The following is a 16370-nucleotide window of genomic DNA, read 5'->3' on the forward strand; positions in this document are numbered from 1 at the left end:
TCTTTCCCATTAGGTCAGCTCGGATAAACCAAGGACATGAGTGAATTCACTTCCTTTCCCTTAAAACAGAGCAATAACGTGAGAGGGTTGGAAAAGTTTGGGCCGACAGGGCAGAGTGGGGGGAGGGGAGTCAAGAGCGGGAAGATGCGCCCATTCGAGAGGGGGAAGGAGGGGTGGGGGGGCCGGAGCGCGAGGAGGGCCCGGACGGGGCTGCCTGCCAGTCGGCCCTTGCTCTCCAGGGCAGCGGGCCTGCAGGGGCTCGGGGCTCTGGGTCTGGAGAGCTTGCTAGAGGAGTGCCGCGGGCAGAGGAAGGCCATCCGGCTCCAGGAGGAGTGGGGAAGGTCTGCACCAGAGCCAGGGCACCAGGCGCCGCCCCTGTGGGGAGCCCGAGGGCCTCTGGACACAGTAGGGGCTCTAGAGAGAGGCCCTGTGACAGGTCTGTTCCCGTCCCTTGTCACCTCCCAGAAGGCAGCAGGCCCCGCCCCCAGCTAGCTCTGCCGCGCTCTCTGTCCCTGGGGACTCTTCTGGATGCCACCTCTGGTGGCACAGCGCGGCCTTCACGCCTGGCTCGAGCGGGACAATTCCAGACTCCGGGGGGAATCCGGGCTCCTGGCTTCCGAGGGCCGGACGACACCCCAGTTACATTTGGTTGATTTGTCCGTGTACGGACTTTCAGGCTGCCCCCACGTCGGCTGTCACGAGTTGTGTCCTGGCCGGTTCCCTTGCCGCTGGGGGAGGTGACAGCCGTGTGGGGGTGTATTTGAGGAGCTGCTAGCTGCGCCGGTGACATTCTGCGCAGCCTGACTTCCACTTTGGCCTTCACTGGACCTCCTGCTCCCTCTACACATTCTCTAGAATTTCAAGTCCATATTAGTTTTAAACACAAAAACACTTACTAGGGGGCTCCCGGAGGGCTCGGTCATTAAGCATCTGCCTTCAGCTCAGGTCATGATCCCAAGGTCCTGGGATCGAGTCCCAGGTTGGGCTCCCTGCTTGGCGGGAAGCCTGCTTCTCCCTCTGCCGCTCCCCCTGCTTGTGCACCTTCTCTCTCTCTCTCCCTCAAATAAATAGAATCATCTGAAAAAAACGCTAAAAACCATCAACAGCAGCCAGGGCACCCACACGCTGCTTTGACTCACTGTTGCCTTGTGCCCCCCGTGGCCGCCGGCTGCACTGTCCTGCGGGCCTCTGGCTCCCCACGCCTGCAGTTGGGTGTGTCCCACCTTTGCTTTTGGTTCTGTTTTGGGGGGAATGTGTGGGGAGGGGCAGAGGGAGAGGGAGAAGCTCCGTGCCCAGCTGGAACCTGACGCGGGGCTCAGTCTCACGACCCTGAGGTCACGACCTGAGTCGAAATCGAGAGTTGGACACCCGACTGACCAAGCCCCTGACCGACCGGGCCCCCCAGGCCCTGACTCTAGCCTTGGGTTAGATGTTGACTGGGTTTAGAGTCCTGGGGCGACGCTTACTTTTTCTGTGCATTTGGAACCACGCCTGCGGCCTCGCCTGGGCCCCTGGTGGGCACGTCGCCGGCACTTTCTCCAACAGCCCCTGCGATTCGTCCTGGGGAAGTTGGGTCATAAGCGTGTCGGATGCGGCTCCGACCATCGGCTCACACTTACGGGAGCACGTGAGCAGCTCCTCCATCTCTGGGCCCCGCCCTGAGCCCCCAGCCGGCGTCCGTTCTCCGGCGCTGCCGTGGTTGAGGGCCGCTGGGGCTGGAGCCGCAGGTGCCGCCTTCTGAGGCCCGGCCCTCCGTTCCCACGCGGACGCTCAGCACCGCGGACAGCGCGCTCGGTTCCGGCTCCCCGGAGGCGCCGGCGCTCGGAGTCCGCACCTGCTGGAGGGCGTCTGGGTGGTTCCCAGTCTGGGTCCCGCGCAGCTGCTCTGAGCGCTTGCTGGTGTGGAGCGCCCTCGCGCTGTCCCCGAGCAGTGGTGTTGCTGGTCGCTTGAATGCCAGAGAACGTGTGCCATTTTCCAGAGTAGCCGTGACAGCCTGAGGGGGGGGTGTGCCCCCCACCCCCTGAAGTCATCGGCTGAAACCCAAGCCTGAGGTGAAGGTGTTGGGACACGGAGCCTTTGGGAGGGGACGACGGGTCACGGGTGGGGCTCGGGAGAGAGACCCCAGGGAGCTCCACCACCCACCCCGCCCGCCGCCTGGGGCCGCAGCGCAATGCTCAACTGGGGCCCCAGCCGGTGGCCTGGTCTCCGCCTCGGACCTTCACGACTGGGCGACACAGCTGTGTGTGGCCGCTGACGTGTGGCGGAGTGGGGCGTCCTGTCACACAGCCTCGCAGGCGGACAAAGCGGCCGCGCCCTCTGGGCTCCCCACAGTCCAGGGGGTGTCCCGTGCCCCCTGCCCCGCAGCCGCGCGCTGGGCTTCTGTCGTGGCGCGAGCGTGCCTTTCCCGCTTGTGTGGCGCGAGCGTCTTCTCCGGGCGGGGCGGCTGCTGAGCCAGAGAGCCGTTGCCGGTTCCAGCGACGCTCCGTTCGTCCGCCGTGTGACCACAGGCGCTTTCCTCTGATTCGTCTTGGCCATGTCTCGGGCCGGATCGGTAAGTTCCAGTGTGCCATGGGCCAGGCTTTCAGGTCGCGTCTGGGAGCCTCCTCCTCCCACCAGATACCGGAGGTGCGCCTCCGTCCCCTCCTGCAGTCGTGACAGGCCACTCCTAGGCCTCTGATCCATTTTGAGTTGATTTTGGCAAAGTCCGGGAAGTTTAGGTTAATTTCTCTGCATCTGGCTGGCCGTGTGTGGAAATGACTGTGTGCTGTTTGCCTCACAGACGGCCGTAGCCTCCCTCTGTCCACTCACTCGGGGCCTCCCTCTGTCCGCTCACTCGGGGCCTTCGTTGAAGCCGCTGCCACGCGTGTGCGACCTGTTGCCCCCACCTGCGTGCGCTGCACCAGCGCCGTCCGTCCGCCGCACGCGCCCCGGCGAGCGGTAGCTGCAGGGCTGGGAACCCTCTGCTGTCCTCCATGTTGCTCAGAGGGTCTCCAGCGGTTTCTGTCCGTCGCCAGAACGGGTGAGTCTCGGGATCCCCTGCCCGTAGCTACAGGAAGCCCTGCTGCGCACGGGTGGGAGTTGTCCTAAATCTAGGGTCAGTTTGGGGGAAACTGATGTCTGTGTTGTCTTCCAACCCAGGAACATAATTTGTGTCTTTGCTTTTTCTCCGAGTCATCGTTCTGTGGCGCCCAGCACGAAGGCCTGCTTTCTCAGGTTGCCGCCCAAGCGTCTCCTTCATCCTTGAGCTGTCGTAAAGCGTTGTATTTCTTTAAAGATTTTGTTTATTTGTTTACTCAGAGAAAGCTAGGGAGCAAGGGGCAGAGAGGGAGTCCCGAGCAGACTCCTTGCTGAGCACGGAGCCCAGCGTAGGGCTCCATCCCACGACCCCAAGATCACGACAGAATCAGGAGTTAGACGCTCAACTGACGGACCCACCCGGACGCCCCACAAAAGTTCATTTGTAAGTTTTGGTTTCCAACCGTATATCCCTAGTGTGTAGAAACAGTTGTTTGTGCGTTCTCTTTGTATCCTGTAAGCCTGATAACTCACTGGTTCTAGGAGTGAACTGGTTGTTTTTGTAGCTTTTGGGGAACTCCCCACAGGAACGCGCTGTTGTCTGCGCGTGAGGACACGCTCACGCTTCTCCGGCTGTGCGCCCTTCAGCCGTGGCTCATTTACACACCTGCTCAGTGTCCCCCTGTGAGGGGGCCCGGAGCAAAGGAGGGGCTCCCGGACCGCCCCTGGCCTTGGGAAGGTTCCCTCTCCCACGAGGGAGACGCTACCAGCAGACGGTGCCGGCGCCTTCCCCAGGCTGAGCAGGTCCCCGCTCCTGCCCGATGGCCACGGGCTTCGGCACGGCTGGGATGCTCTGTGAAGCACTTTTTTGGCATCAGGAGATGAGTCCATGTGGTCCCTGCCCCGCGCTCCGTGCGGCTCCCGCTGCCGCGTCTCCACATCTAGTACCGGCCTTGCGTTTCCGGATTGAGTGCCCTGGGTCGCGGCGAGCACCTCAGTCTGTGCCCTTTCTGGATTTGGTCTAACTGTCGCTCGAGGATTCTGCATCTGTATTCGGCGGGCATGTTGGTGTCCTTCCGCGGTCTTTGGTTTCAGGGTCGGGTCGCAGGGGCCGTATGGAGAAGGAGTTTGGGCTGAGGTTCGTCTCGCGGTGCAGCTGTGGTCCTCTCAGCCATATTCCCTGTGCCGTGGAAGGGACTGTGTCTTCTGCCCTCGCGAGTGGACTGCTGCTGCACAGCTCGGGGAAATCCAGTCGGTTGGCAGATCCTACACGTTCAATCACATCCCCCAGAGAGATACGACGACACCCGAATCCCCAGGAACTCAGAACGTGCCCTTTCTGTGTAGTGTGATCTAGTTACAATGAGGCATAGGGTGGGCCCAGGCCCATAGGAGGGGAACCTTTTAAAAAGGGGAGATTTGGGCACAGAGGGACAATGATGGGAAGAGACCCAGGGGGTGGCCATGTGGAGGCAGGAGGTCGGACTGACAGATCGACAGAGGAGGACACCGGCGGCCGAAGAGGCAGGAGGGGTCCCCCCGCGGCAAGCGTGCATTCTTGTGATCTCTGGAGCATCAGACAAGGGGCTCCCAAGTGTGTGGTTCCTGGTTCCAGACGCCCTGGGGAATGCGCTCAGGGCTGTGCCAGGTTCTGGCCTGAGCGGGGGCGCCATCTCCGGGTCTGCGGGTGTGCGGGTGTGCGGGTGTGCGGGTGTGCGGGTCTCCGGGTGTGCGGGTCTCCGGGTCTCCGGGTCTGCGGGTCTGCGGGTCTGCGGGTGTGCGGGTGTGCGGGTCTCCGGGTGTGCGGGTGTGCGGGTCTGCGGGTCTGCGGGTCTGCGGGTGTGCGGGTCTCCGGGTCTCCGGGTCTGCGGGTGTGCGGGTGTGCGGGTCTGCGGGTCTCCGGGTGTGCGGGTCTCCGGGTCTCCGGGTCTGCGGGTCTGCGGGTGTGCGGGTCTGCGGGTCTGCGGGTGTGCGGGTGTGCGGGTGTGCGGGTCTGCGGGTGTGCGGGTCTGCGGGTCTGCGGGTCTGCGGGTCTGCGGGTCTGCGGGTCTCCGGCTGCGCTCTCCTGTCGTTCAGCCGCTCCGCTTCGGCGGGCTCTGGCTCTGTTGTGAGCTGCGCACACAGTGGGGAAAGCTTCGCCTTCTCAGCGTCTCCCCCGTGGGCAGCACCCCGTCTTCCCCGGTGAGAGCACACACTCCCGGAGGTCAGTGGAGCCGCTCGAGGCCCCTTTTCTGAGTGTTTCTGTGGAAAGTTTCGCGGTTTCCCTCCCCGGCGCCCTGGTGGAAGCCTCCGCTCGGGCCGGCAGACGGGTTGTGGGGTTCGCGTCTCCCGTCTCACGCTGACGGTAACGTAATTTCTGCCGTGCCGGTGGGGGGGCCCCTCCCGTGTTCTTTGTGTTCTGTGGGGTCTCCGTGTTTGTGACTCCATTTCCTCTCGGTGGCCTGGAAGACAGAATTACTTGGACTGTTTTAGTCGTCTGTGTCAGTCCCTCTGTTGTGGTTCTGTCTGTCTGTGCAGTCCATCTAGGTTCTAAGGACCACAACGTGCTGAACTTTCACTGTGGTGTCAGCAGGTGCATGTGCAGCGTGGGACTCCACACGTGGGACCCCACACGGGGCTTGACCGCACGGCCCCCAGATCAAGGCCTGAGCCGAGATCGAGTTGGACGCGCGGCCGACGGAGCCCCCAGGCGCCTGCAGAACACACTCAGCTTTTAACATCTTCCCGGAGGACTTGGTGTCGTGCCCTTTCCCTGGGATGTGGGCACAGACCGCCAAGGGTCCCTTCATCACCCCCCATATCTAGACCGAAAACGGCCGAAGACATCCTAACTGCCTTTCTTTCCGCCGTCAGACATGTTCGGACGAGCTCAGGTCAGGTCGCCTGCGGTTCTGCGCCCTCGTGGTGACGTCCGTCAGGAGACCGGCCGTCGCTGGCCACAGTCTCATTGTCTTTCACTTGGGAAATCCCACCTGCGTCCATGAACTGTGTTTTCACGGCCGCGGCGCCGGGGAGGGGCTGCCCCTCGCTGGGTGGGCAGGCGCCCCCCCACTGCCATCAGGGTTCTTCTGTCTTGGGTTCCCGCCGTTTGCGGAGACGCGTCTGGGTGTGGGCTTCTCGGCTGCCTGAAGCTGTGGGTGTGTGTCCTGCGCCACACGCGGGCGGTTCCAGCTGTCCTGTCCACGGTCGCTCCTCTTCCTTTGGGGGCCCCCAGGGCAGAAACCTTTAGTGTCTGTCCCAAAGGTCTCTGGGGCCTGACTCCCCCCAAAATGGTTTTCTTTCCTTTGTTCAGGTTGGGTGACTTCCGTCCCCTGTCTTCAGTCACGGTCACTGACTTTTCTGTCACGTCTGTCTGCTGGTCCCTCTGTCCAGTGAGTTTTAAAATTTTGCTTTTCAGCCCTCACGCATCCGTTTGGCTTCTCTTAACCTTCTGCTTCTGTGCTGAGACTTCCGTGTCTTCACGTCTGTCGAAACGTCTGTGAAGTTTATCCAAGCGTTTCTGCGTCGGCCGCCGCAGAGCCCGTGCCGGACAGTCTCGACAACTGGGTCTTTTCGTCCTTGGCGTCTGCCGAAAGTCCTTTCCTCTGAGCTGACATCTTGAGGGTCTTCGTGTCCCGACTAACCGTGGGTTACATTCCAGACGCGTCTGGATCCGCTCCAGGTCCTGTCTGACTCCTGGGCGACTGTCCATGTCAGCGTTGTTAGGGTTAGGTCCACGACGCCCACCGCGGTCTGTGGGCTGGTCCTCGGGCTGGGACTGGGCACTGGTCCACAGGCTCCTGGGTCTGTCGCACGCATCTGCCGCCCGGCGGTCGGCCTTAGCCCGGTGGTCGGCCTTGGCGGTCATAGCCACCTCATGGCTGCTTCCCAAGCTTCTCCCTCTGGCTGGGGACCAACCCTGTCTGCTTCTTCAGCCAGAGACATAGGGCCCTTGCCGTCCTGCTCTGTCATGCCCTTCCACGGTCCCAAGGCTACTTCTGGTCCACGCAGCGGCAGTGCAGAGAGCACAGCAGTCCCGGGCTCTCGGCGCCAGAGCTGCAGTCCACGCCACGGGCCCTGCAGCCAGCACGCTCGCTGCCGGCGGGGCTGTCTGTCGGCTGCTCCGTCGTCCTGGCTGGCTCTTCTCTGGGCACTGGCTTCTGGGCCGAGGCTGTCCTGAGCTCTGGCCGGGGCGCAGACGTGGAGGTCCGGGTCTGCTGTTGCTTCCCATCTGCTGCTGTGTCGCCCCGTTGGGGGCAAGTGCTTAGCTCCTCTAGCGGCGCCGCGGGAGGGACAGGCCACATGCCTGACCCACCGTCCTTGGACCCGGAACCTCTGCCGAGAGCTTTAGGATCTCGGGACCATGGCCTCGCTGTGACCCACCTCGTGGGCGCCACTGCCCGTCCCGGCCAGACCTCAGCACACGCGCCCTGAGCACCTCTGTCCTCGCGACTCGGGCTGTGCTCCGCCCGGCTCTCCCTGCCGCAGGGGTGAGCTGCCGCGGCCGCGCTGCCTCGCCCTCCTCCCCGCACCTCCCTCCCGTCCTCGGGTCTCAGCCAGGTGCATCCTCCTCTGTCCTCTGGGAGCCCGCTCGCGCCCGGGGCCGCTCTGACCTCCCGTTTCAGTCACGCTCCCGTCCTGTCCCACTGGCTTCTTCTCGGAAGTCTGGGACAGTGTTTCTTATTCCCCCGCTTGCGTTTTACACGTTGAGTTTCCCGGATGATTTTAAGTCTCCCCAGAGAACGTTCCATCTTCGCCGCTTGTCGGGAGCTGCTTGTGGCGCCCGGCCCTGTGGCTCTGGTCTGGCTGGGCCGCGCACGGGACGTCTGGGGCTCTGGTGCTACTGTGCCCTCATCTCCCGGTTCCCCTCCTCGTCCTTCTGCTGCTGATTACTGTGGGCTGGGGCGGCCTCCTCTGGGTGCGCTGCCCACACTGGTGGACCCTCGGCCAGGAGCAGCTCCTCCGGGCCCGGTGACTTCCCTGCCGAGACCCTCATGCCCAGCCGTCCCCCTGTAGCCAGTGCAGGTCCAACCCCAGCAGCCTCTGCTCGGCACTGCTCTGGCCTCCCGTTCCCCCGTCCGTGTCTGCCACGTCTGTCCCCCAACTGTGGTGATGGTCACTGTGTGCGCATAGTCAGACAAGTGGACACGATGAGCTCCCTGTGTAGCCAGGCACGGAAGTCAGGCTGCCGCCCCATCCGCACCCCAACCCAGCCCCTGGCACCCAGCACAATGAGGGGGGCAGGTGAGCCCCCAAGGGCAGACGTGGATCAAGCTCTGGGGGTGAGTGTAGGGCTGCTTCCTGCCCCCACGTCCGCCTCCGCCCGGCATCCCCAGCCCCACACTGCCGTGTGCGGTCCTCCACGGGGCGCCCCTTCACACCTCCCCGCTGGCCGCGAGCGCGTGCCATGCTGGACATGCTCTGGCACTTTCTGCACGCCAGGGACAGCGGCTGGGGACACAGCCCCGAGCGTCCTGCTGTCAGCCGGGCCCCTCCCCCACACAGAGACTGGACGACAGGGTGCTATTGCCAACTGTTTATTCAGGCCCGCACGGGTGACCAGTGACATGCAGTTTGCCTGGGCCCACGGCACACTGACCTGCACCGCCGGCCCTGCTGGTGAGCAGAGGCGCTCCCAGAGGAGGCCCGACCGAAGCGTACGTGTGCTGCTGACGGTCGCAGGGCACAGGCCCTGGGGGAAGAGGGTGCGGGAAGGGCAGGGCCCAGTGTCCAGTGCATCCCAAGCCGGCGGGGGGGCAGCCCCTGCGCTGAAGGTCACAGCCGTGGAGGCGGTGTGTGGTGTGAGCGTGGGGGGGGGGGCAGGCCGACCCCTCCCGGCGGTCCTGCTGGACCCCCGTCTAAGGCTTGTCTGTCCCGAGTGTCTCTGCCCACCACACGGTCGGGGCCCTCGGGAAAAGGCTGCGGGCCTCTGTGCCGTCTTCAGTGGGTCCCAGCGGCCCCAGGACGCTCCTGTCGGCCGGTGCCCCTCTCAGCGCCTCTGGCTGCCAAACCAGGAGATAAAAGGGTAGGGCCGCGGACGTGGGGCCTGGTGGATGCGCACCGTGCGGGGAGAGCGCCAGGCCTTGATGGTGGCGTCGTCGCTGGCCGTCAGCAGGAGCTCCTGCTCTCGGGGGCTGAACACCACCGAGTTGACCACGTCCTGGTGCCGCAGCTTAGCCAAGCAGATGTTGTAATGCCGGTCCCAGATGTAGCCATGGCGGTCCTCTGCCCCGCTGCGGGGGAGCCTCGGTGAGACCCTGCCCCTGCTCCCAGCCCCAGCCCAGCCCAGCCCCACGCACCTACCTGGCCACGAAGTCCCTGCTGACGTCCAGGAAGATGAAGAAGCACTCGTCGTTGGGCGTGTAGGCGCGGTGCGCCCGCAGGGCCCGCTTCACCTCCCGCATGGTCTTGAGGTCAAACACCAGCAGGTCAATCTCCTCTGCGATGGGCGGTGGCTGCATGGGGTCGGCCACCACGGAGCCGCTGGGCCAGGCCCGGCTGTTTACGTACAGGTACCTGGGCGAGGGGCACCCTGCTCGGTATCAGCGGCTTGCAGCGGCCCCCACCCAGGACGCTCTCGGGGGCCCACCTGTTGTCTGGGGACAAGCCCATGCCGATGATGTGTCCGTGCACGTCAATGACGTGGTCCAGGGCGTCAAAGAAGGCGTCCGAGCCCCGGCCCTCGCCCAGCACAGGCCCAGCTGTAGTCATCTGGTGTGGCAGGATCTGCTTGATGCCTGCGGGAGGGCCGGCAGAGAGCAGCGGCCTCTGAACGAGGGGCCCCCACGGAACATGCACTCCAGGCAGCTGGACCGGGGCCGGGCTCCCAGGACAGGCGGAGGAGGCCGACTCCTCCCACAGACTCCAGCCCTGCCCTTGGCCAGGAATCGTCAGCCCCCAGGCCCCAGGGAGGCAGGAGGGCCCCCTGCCCTACCGATCTGGTGGGGTGAGTAGGTGAGGCAGCCCGTGGTGAAGATAAGCAGCTTGTGGGCGTCGGCCATGCCTTGCTCCGGGGGCTTGGTGCGGCCCTGGGCCAGCAGCTCGGCCACCTTGGTCTCCAGCGCGTGCTCCGACAGCTGGGGCTGTGCCCGCCCATCCAGGAGCCCATCCAAGAAGCGCCGCAAACCCTCCTTGGTGCGGGCCGGAGCCGGGCCTGGCCCCGGGCCTCCTGCCTCGTCCTCACTGTCGCTGCCCAGGTCAAAGACGCGGCTGGGGGACGCGCCGGCGTCCAGCAGGAGGTCGGGGCTGTCAAAGCGGCTGCAGTCGGCCACCATCACCGTGCGGATGGTGCTGGCGTTGAGGTTCTGAATTTTGAAGAGGCGTTTCACTACGTTGACGTTCTCTGACTCCACGTCCTGGGGGTGGGAGACAGCAGGTGGGCACCAGGCCAGGCAGGGGCCGCCGCAGGGGGCCGCCACAGGGAGCCGCCGGCCCGCACCTGGAAGGCGTTGTTGAGCCAGAGCACTGAGCAAGAGGTAATGTCCCCGATGCGGTGCAGGTTCCCCGAGATCAGGCTGGTCTCCGTCAGCCAGCAGCCAAACACGTCGTAGGGCTTGTTGCGCACTCGCGACAGCAGAGCGAAGTTGTCTGGGGGGGGCGGGGGCAGGGCTGTGGGAAGGGGCTGGGCGGGGTGGGGGAGGGCACAGGGCTTTGTAGGAGGGGGTGGGGGTGGCCCTGACCGCCGGCCCTCACCTAGGCTGATGACTGCGATCTCACCCGATGAGGAGTTGTGGGGCCCCAGGAACACCCCGGACGCCAGCAGCAGCGAGTCGTCCTGGTTGAACTGGGAGAACTGGGTGTAGCTCCAGTTATAGGGCCGCATGTCCGCGCTGTGCAGCAGCGAGATGGTCAGGTCATTGTTCCAGATCTGCACGGGGGTGGAGTCATCCGGGGGCCTCTTGAGCCCGCCCTACACGGGACCCCAAGGCCCAGGCTGCAAGTCCCTCTCCCAGCTGAGCTCAGGCCCCGGAACCATCACCAGGATGGGGCTCCTGGCCCTGGCTGCCCGCTGACCCGAGAGGTGTGGGTCCGTGTGGCTGGCTCCTGGCCCTGGAGCGCAAGTCGCTTCCCTCCACGGGCAGTGTGGGCCGCCCCGGCGGGCCGCAGCGGCCGGGGGCCGGGCTCACCTTGACGGTGCAGTCCTTGGAGCAGGAGGCAAACTGGTAGCCCGAGTGGGAGAAGCTGAGGTGCAGAACCTGGTCCGCGTGCTCCCTGAGTGTCTGGACCTCCACGCAGGGCACCGTGTCATAGAGCCGCCGAAACTCTTCGTACCAGGATGTGGCCGCTGGGGGTGGGGGGTGGTCACCGCTGGGGCCCTGAGCCTTTTCCCACAGAGGCCAGCACCCCGACAGCGTAGGGGACATCACCTCAGCTGCAGGGGTGCCCCTGGCACCCCCAAGCCCCTGCCTCCCAGCCAGGACTGTAGTGAGGCGTGACCCGGCTGCTCCCCATCCGTGTGAGGGCCGCGCGGTGCCCTGGTGACCGCTATGGAGATCTGGGCAGTGGGGGACCAGTGCTGTGGCTTCAGCTGGCAGCATGTGAATGGCCCTGCCTCCCGCCCTCCCAGCCAGCCTGGTGGCCTGTGGGGCCACGTGCAGGCCCTGACCTGGGTGCCGGGGCACGTCTCGGGCCACCTGGTAGTAGCGGTAGAACTGCTCCCTCCACAGGAACTCGTCCCGGGACACGGCCTGCCACTGGCGGCACACCAGACCGGCGGCCAGTACGTCCGCTGGGCCCAAGCTCAGGAAGATCTGGTAGATGAGGCTGTCAGGGAGCAGGGGTGTGCCCCCCTCGTCCATTGTGACATTCTGCCCAGGCAGCCCTGAAACCCACACGTGGTCCCTTAGTTGCCGGTTGCACTGGCAGAGGATACTGGTCCCAAGGGAGGGGCCCGGTGGCTGAGCTGAGGCCAGTGCCCTGCTGGGACTTCCATCGGACTGAGCCTGTGTAGAGGGCCAGCTGGCCCTGCCCACCTGCCTAAGGGTCCAACGGCTCCTCCAAGCGCCCCGGACAGCCACACTCCTGGACCCCACACTCCTGACGGGCGTCCCCGCAGGTCCCAGGGGTTCCCTGGAACAGGCAGCTCCGGGCGGCCAGCAGACCCCGCTCAGCACCTCCCAGCCCGGGCCAGCCTGAGCTGGACCCCACATCTGCTCTCAGCCCAGAAGGGGCCAGTGGTGGGGTGGGGCCCTCCGACCCCCTCCCGCGCGGGGCCCGGAGACACATGTGGGTGCCTGGGTTGGTGACCGCTCCGAGCCCGAGAAACGAAGACCCGGTGGCCCCCCACGCACACCTGCCACTCTGACCTGGCAGCCCCAAGGCTTCAGAGCTGTCAGCGTGGGACCGAGGTCCTTCGGAGCAGAGGCCTGGGGCCCGCGGGACAAGCGCCGGCCCGCCTGCCCCAGACGCCACCAGGGGCACCAGCCGGCCCTTGGCCTCTGCCCTGTGGCCTGGGGGAGCCCTGCCCGGCGGTCAGCGGGCCAGCGCGGCCGCTGTCGCGGCCGGGCGAGGTGGGGGCGGGGCGGGGGCGGCCCAACGTCCCCTCCCTCCTCCCCTCCGAGGGGCTGCGGGGGGCGGGGCCTCGGCTCGGCCCCAGGCCCGGCGGCCTCGGCCACTCATTCATCGGCAGAGGGCGCGGCCGAGGCCGAGGGGCCGGAGACTGGGGCTGGGCGTGGGGGGCGGGGGCCCGGGGACCGGACGCGGCCGGTTTGCGACCCTCCTCGGGGCCGGAGAACCGGGGGTCCGGGGCAGGACGACGACTTTCCCCGGGGCCGGGCGCACTCACCGCGGCCGCCTCCGCCCGGCTGTGCTGCCCCCGCCCCGGCGCCCGGCCTCGGCCGGCCGACCCGCTTCCGCCCCGCCGCTCCGGCCGCCGCGTCTCTATGATGAAGCCCGCCAGGCTGACGCCTCGAGCCCAGAGGCATCGATGGCCGCAGAGCGCCGAGCACTCGGCAGCCCGCCTCGGCGTTGCTGCGCCTGCGCGCACTCCAGCTCGCGCCCAGCAGCGCCCCCGGCGGCCGGGAGGGGCGGCGCCCTTGCACCGGGGCCCGTGGGCCGGGCTGAGGGCAAGACTCACTCACTCTGACGGTTCGAGACCCCGCCCCGCCTCTCCCAGCTGCTCGGGCCGTTGGGTTAGGGGGTCGTGGGCAAGGAACCAGAGGTCAACTCGGACTTTGTAAACAGGATATGGCGCCAGGGCCCTGCCGGGAAATGCAGAGTCGAGGAGGCTGGGGGTGGACTTTCGCGGGGGCGGGGGGGTGCGGGGCAGGTGCTTGGTAAGGCAGGAGGACCAACGGGGACTTACTGGGTTGGTGGTGGACGTCGCCGACTTCCTGTGCCAGGCTTCTGGGCGGAACTGGACGGTGGACTCTGACCCAGGACTCAGCCATCCTGGCCTGGCTTCCCCCAGTCCCCACACCGTTACTGCCACCGCCATGCTGACCCCCAGGACTGCACTCCTCTTGACTTTGCTCCTGGCTGGGGACTCCCTGAGCCAGAGGGCTCGGAGACCTCCTCAGCCCCGGTCCCCCATCAGCACCATCCCGCCAAAGGCCAACTTTGACGCTCAGCAGGTAGAGGAGAACAGGTGGGGGGGCAGGATGTCGCCCAGCTTTCGGGGGGCCAGGGCCAGGCAGCCCCTCATCCCCGTGTGCCCTCACATGGCCTGCCCCTAGTTTGCAGGGACGTGGCTCCTTGTGGCTGTGGCCTCCTCGTGCAGCTTCCTGCAGGAGCAGGGCCACCGTGTTGAGGCCACTCTACTGCGTGTGGCTCCCCAGCGTGCAGCCATGGCTGTCAGCACCTTCCAGAAGCTGTGAGTCCCCCGCGAGGACCCCTGCCCCCACCCTTGCTGTGGCCTGGACCAGAGTCCTGTGGGACCCTGCCCGGGTTGGGGTCCCTAAGCCTGCTGTGCGCCCCCTGCCCCCCAGGGATGGAATCTGCTGGCAGGTGCGGCAGCTCTACCGAGATGCGGGAGTCCCGGGCCGCTTCCTGCTTCCAGGTGAGGCCGGGGCAGCAGGGATGGGGGCAGGGCTGGGGGGGAGGAGCTGACTCCGCTGACTCTGCCCGGCTCCAGGCGCCCGTGCGGTGGACGTGGTCGTCGGAGAGACAGACTATGAGGGCTTTGCCATCCTGTACCTGGAGCGGAAGCGGAGGCTGTCGGTGAAACTGTACAGTGCGTCCTTGTGGGAGTCCATGTCCCGCACACACTCAGGGCCTTGTGTGCGGGGCAGGCCGGAGGGACACCCAGACGCTCCTTGTCCTCCCCTCCCTGCATTCTGACCTCAGCTGAGCAGGGGTCAGGGAGGGGCCCTAGTGGATACCCCGGTGTGGGGACAGAGGGGACGTGGAGGGGGATGGGTGCGTCCCAAGCACACAACCCCTGTGCCCGGCGTGCCCCTCACCGCGTGCCCAGGAGCCCTGTGTGCCCCACAGCCCGCTCGCTCCCTCCAAGTGACTTGGCGCTGAGTGCGTTTGAGCAGCACGTCCAGAGGGCCAACCTGACCGAGGACCACGTCTTGTTCTTCCCCAAGTACGGTAAGCCTCCCCCAGCAGCCGGCCTTGCCCTCCGGCCGTGTGCCCTGCCCCAGCCTGACCCCTGCTTGGGCCTTCAGGTTTCTGCGAGGCCGCAGACCAGTTCCACGTCCTAGATGGTGAGTGGGCAGTGCTGGCCGGGCGGTGCAGTGACGGGGCACCCTCGCTTCTTCATTGGCTGAGTCTCATCTCTGCCCCAGAAACAAGAAGGTGAGTTCAGGCAGCGGCCCTGACCTTCGAAGGAGCGAAGACCCTGACGGTGGCGGCACCTGCTACCCCCTCACTGAGCCCCAGCGCCCCACAGGTCAGGGCCACCCCATGGGGGTCACTCTCCCTGCGTGCCCTGAAGCTGCGCATCACCCCCAGAGCTCAGGAACGTGGCCTTCATTAAACACGGTCTGTCTTGGCCCCTGATTTCTTCCTTTCCCCGTTGGACCTGCACCCGGGCCGCTGTCTGCCCATCTTCTCACGGGCACGTGGGGCTGCTCCCCTGGGTGGGCTGAGGAGGGGCACGTGGCTGGCTCCCCGGTCAAAAACCCTCCCCAGGGAGGCAGGGTGGTCCCTGCTGTCCCAGTGCCCCCGTCTCTGCCTCTTAATTGGGCCGCTGCTCTGTGGTCCCAGCTGCCCTCCCCTGCTCCCAGGCTATGGGCACACGTGCCCTGCTAGCCTTGCTGGGCTGCCCGGGGTAGGCCCAGGACCAGAGCCTGCCCCCCTCCCAGATGGTGGGGGGCCTTTTCTAGAGGGATCAGGAGCCCTCCCCACAGGTTCTCCTGGTGTCCCGCTGACCCTGAGCTCCTTCCTGGGAGGCATGAGTCCAGAGTCTCAGTGGCCCTCTGGCCTGTGGCAGGACAGGCCACTGGGGAGGGACCGGCAGACCCATGGGGAATGGAGGCAGTTAGAGGGACGGGCTGAAAATGGGGTAACAATGTCCAGCCCACGCCGGGCAGGGGCTGCCTGGAGAGGGCCCTCCAAGTGATGCCAGACTGTTGCGGGGATGTGGAGTGCTGGGGCAGGTCTGCCTCCGGGGGCTCCCCAGTACCCTCCAGGGTAGGCTGCACGTGCTTTCCACACCCCAGGTCCCGGCCGACCTGCCAGGGTTGCTGACACGGGGAGATCCCTGGGAGAGAAGAGTCAGGACCGGGGAGAACTGACCCTAGAGGAAACAGAAGCTACTCCAAGAGTGCAAAGGGCACTTAAACAATTTCGAGTCACCCACATATGCCCTCCCCCCAGGGTCAAGGTCTGCCCAGGGGTCCTGCCGGGTGGCTGCCCCGGGACTAGAGGAGGGAGTTGCGGCCCTTACCCGGTGCCAGGAGCCCCTCCTAGTGAGAACACGCCCCAGATCCTCCCAGCACCCCCCACCCCCCATCTCGTGAAACCATCTTCTGCATTGGCTGGAGGGCACTGGCCAGTTTCGACAGCTCTGCTGGCTTGGGAGCAGGTACCCTGCCCCACAGGCGCCCACCGGGTGCCCTGAGGGGCCTGCAGGCGCCCTGCTCCGGGAAGGCGTGCCTGGCCTCTGAGGACGCCTCCTCTGCGGGGGGCAGCTTTCTCCCTTCCCTCCCCTCCTCGGCCTCCCCAAGCCTTGCGGGGCGAGATCCAGGCCCACAGCGCTTACCCAGGTGCTTCTGGACAGACATGTCCATCCCGGAGACAGGTGCTTGCCTCTCCCTCAGCCTCCCCAATGTCCCCTTGGGAACGAGGACGGGGGTGAGGGGTTGGCCTCCCTTCAGGAGAACGTGGGGAGGGTCTGAGAGCAAAGGGACATTAGCTTGGCCAAAGCTGGGCCCGGAACTGGCCCCAAGCCACGCTGTCTCGGGCCCCGGGCATCGATCTGACGAGGGTTT

At 66.0% G+C, this 16370-nt stretch overlaps 2 protein-coding genes across 5 annotated transcripts; one reads left to right on the forward strand and one right to left on the reverse strand.

Annotated features, from left to right (window-relative positions):
* Window positions 1-8515: 8515 nt before the first annotated feature.
* On the reverse strand, window positions 8516-12932 carry FBXW5 (F-box and WD repeat domain containing 5). 4 transcript variants are annotated; one of them, XM_045082757.1, is made up of 9 exons: window positions 12779-12903; window positions 11600-11815; window positions 11121-11278; window positions 10687-10861; window positions 10433-10581; window positions 9929-10349; window positions 9584-9731; window positions 9298-9510; window positions 8516-9227 (listed from the first exon to the last, which is right to left on the reverse strand). In XM_045082757.1, the coding sequence occupies exons 2-9, from the start codon at window positions 11790-11792 to the stop codon at window positions 8984-8986; spliced, it is 1701 nt and encodes a 566-aa protein (XP_044938692.1). In that variant the 5' UTR covers window positions 11793-11815; window positions 12779-12903; the 3' UTR covers window positions 8516-8983. The 4 variants fall into 4 exon arrangements, with proteins under 4 accessions (XP_044938692.1, XP_012913947.1, XP_012913949.1 ...); XM_013058493.2 differs by lacking the exon at window positions 12779-12903 and adding an exon at window positions 12300-12747; XM_013058495.2 differs by lacking the exon at window positions 12779-12903 and adding an exon at window positions 11967-12265.
* Window positions 12933-12998: 66 nt separating this feature from the next.
* Window positions 12999-14931, forward strand: C8G (complement C8 gamma chain). Its single transcript, XM_004756909.3, has 7 exons — window positions 12999-13565; window positions 13668-13804; window positions 13920-13990; window positions 14066-14164; window positions 14425-14526; window positions 14604-14642; window positions 14724-14931. The coding sequence occupies exons 1-7, from the start codon at window positions 13428-13430 to the stop codon at window positions 14735-14737; spliced, it is 600 nt and encodes a 199-aa protein (XP_004756966.1). The 5' UTR covers window positions 12999-13427; the 3' UTR covers window positions 14738-14931.
* The last annotated feature ends 1439 nt before the right edge of the window (window positions 14932-16370 follow it).

This window comes from Mustela putorius, unplaced genomic scaffold (assembly GCF_011764305.1).
Source record: "Mustela putorius furo isolate JIRA1106 unplaced genomic scaffold, ASM1176430v1.1 tig00000596_pilon_pilon_pilon, whole genome shotgun sequence".
NCBI classification, from domain to species: domain Eukaryota; kingdom Metazoa; phylum Chordata; class Mammalia; order Carnivora; family Mustelidae; genus Mustela; species Mustela putorius.

Excerpts from the sequence above, each read along its gene's own strand:
- C8G (XM_004756909.3), top strand. The coding sequence starts at position 13,428 with ATGCTGACCCCCAGGACTGCACTCCTCTTGACTTTGCTCCTGGCTGGG. Across the intron at positions 13,805-13,919 it reads GTCAGCACCTTCCAGAAGCT|GGATGGAATCTGCTGGCAGG; the intron begins GTGAGTCCCCCG and ends CCTGCCCCCCAG. Across the intron at positions 14,527-14,603 it reads CTTGTTCTTCCCCAAGTACG|GTTTCTGCGAGGCCGCAGAC; the intron begins GTAAGCCTCCCC and ends TTGGGCCTTCAG.
- FBXW5 (XM_045082757.1), bottom strand. The coding sequence starts at position 11,792 with ATGGACGAGGGGGGCACACCCCTGCTCCCTGACAGCCTCATCTACCAG. Across the intron at positions 9,732-9,928 it reads CTACTCACCCCACCAGATCG|GCATCAAGCAGATCCTGCCA; the intron begins GTAGGGCAGGGG and ends GCCCTCCCGCAG. Across the intron at positions 9,228-9,297 it reads AGCAGGGACTTCGTGGCCAG|CGGGGCAGAGGACCGCCATG; the intron begins GTAGGTGCGTGG and ends GCTCCCCCGCAG.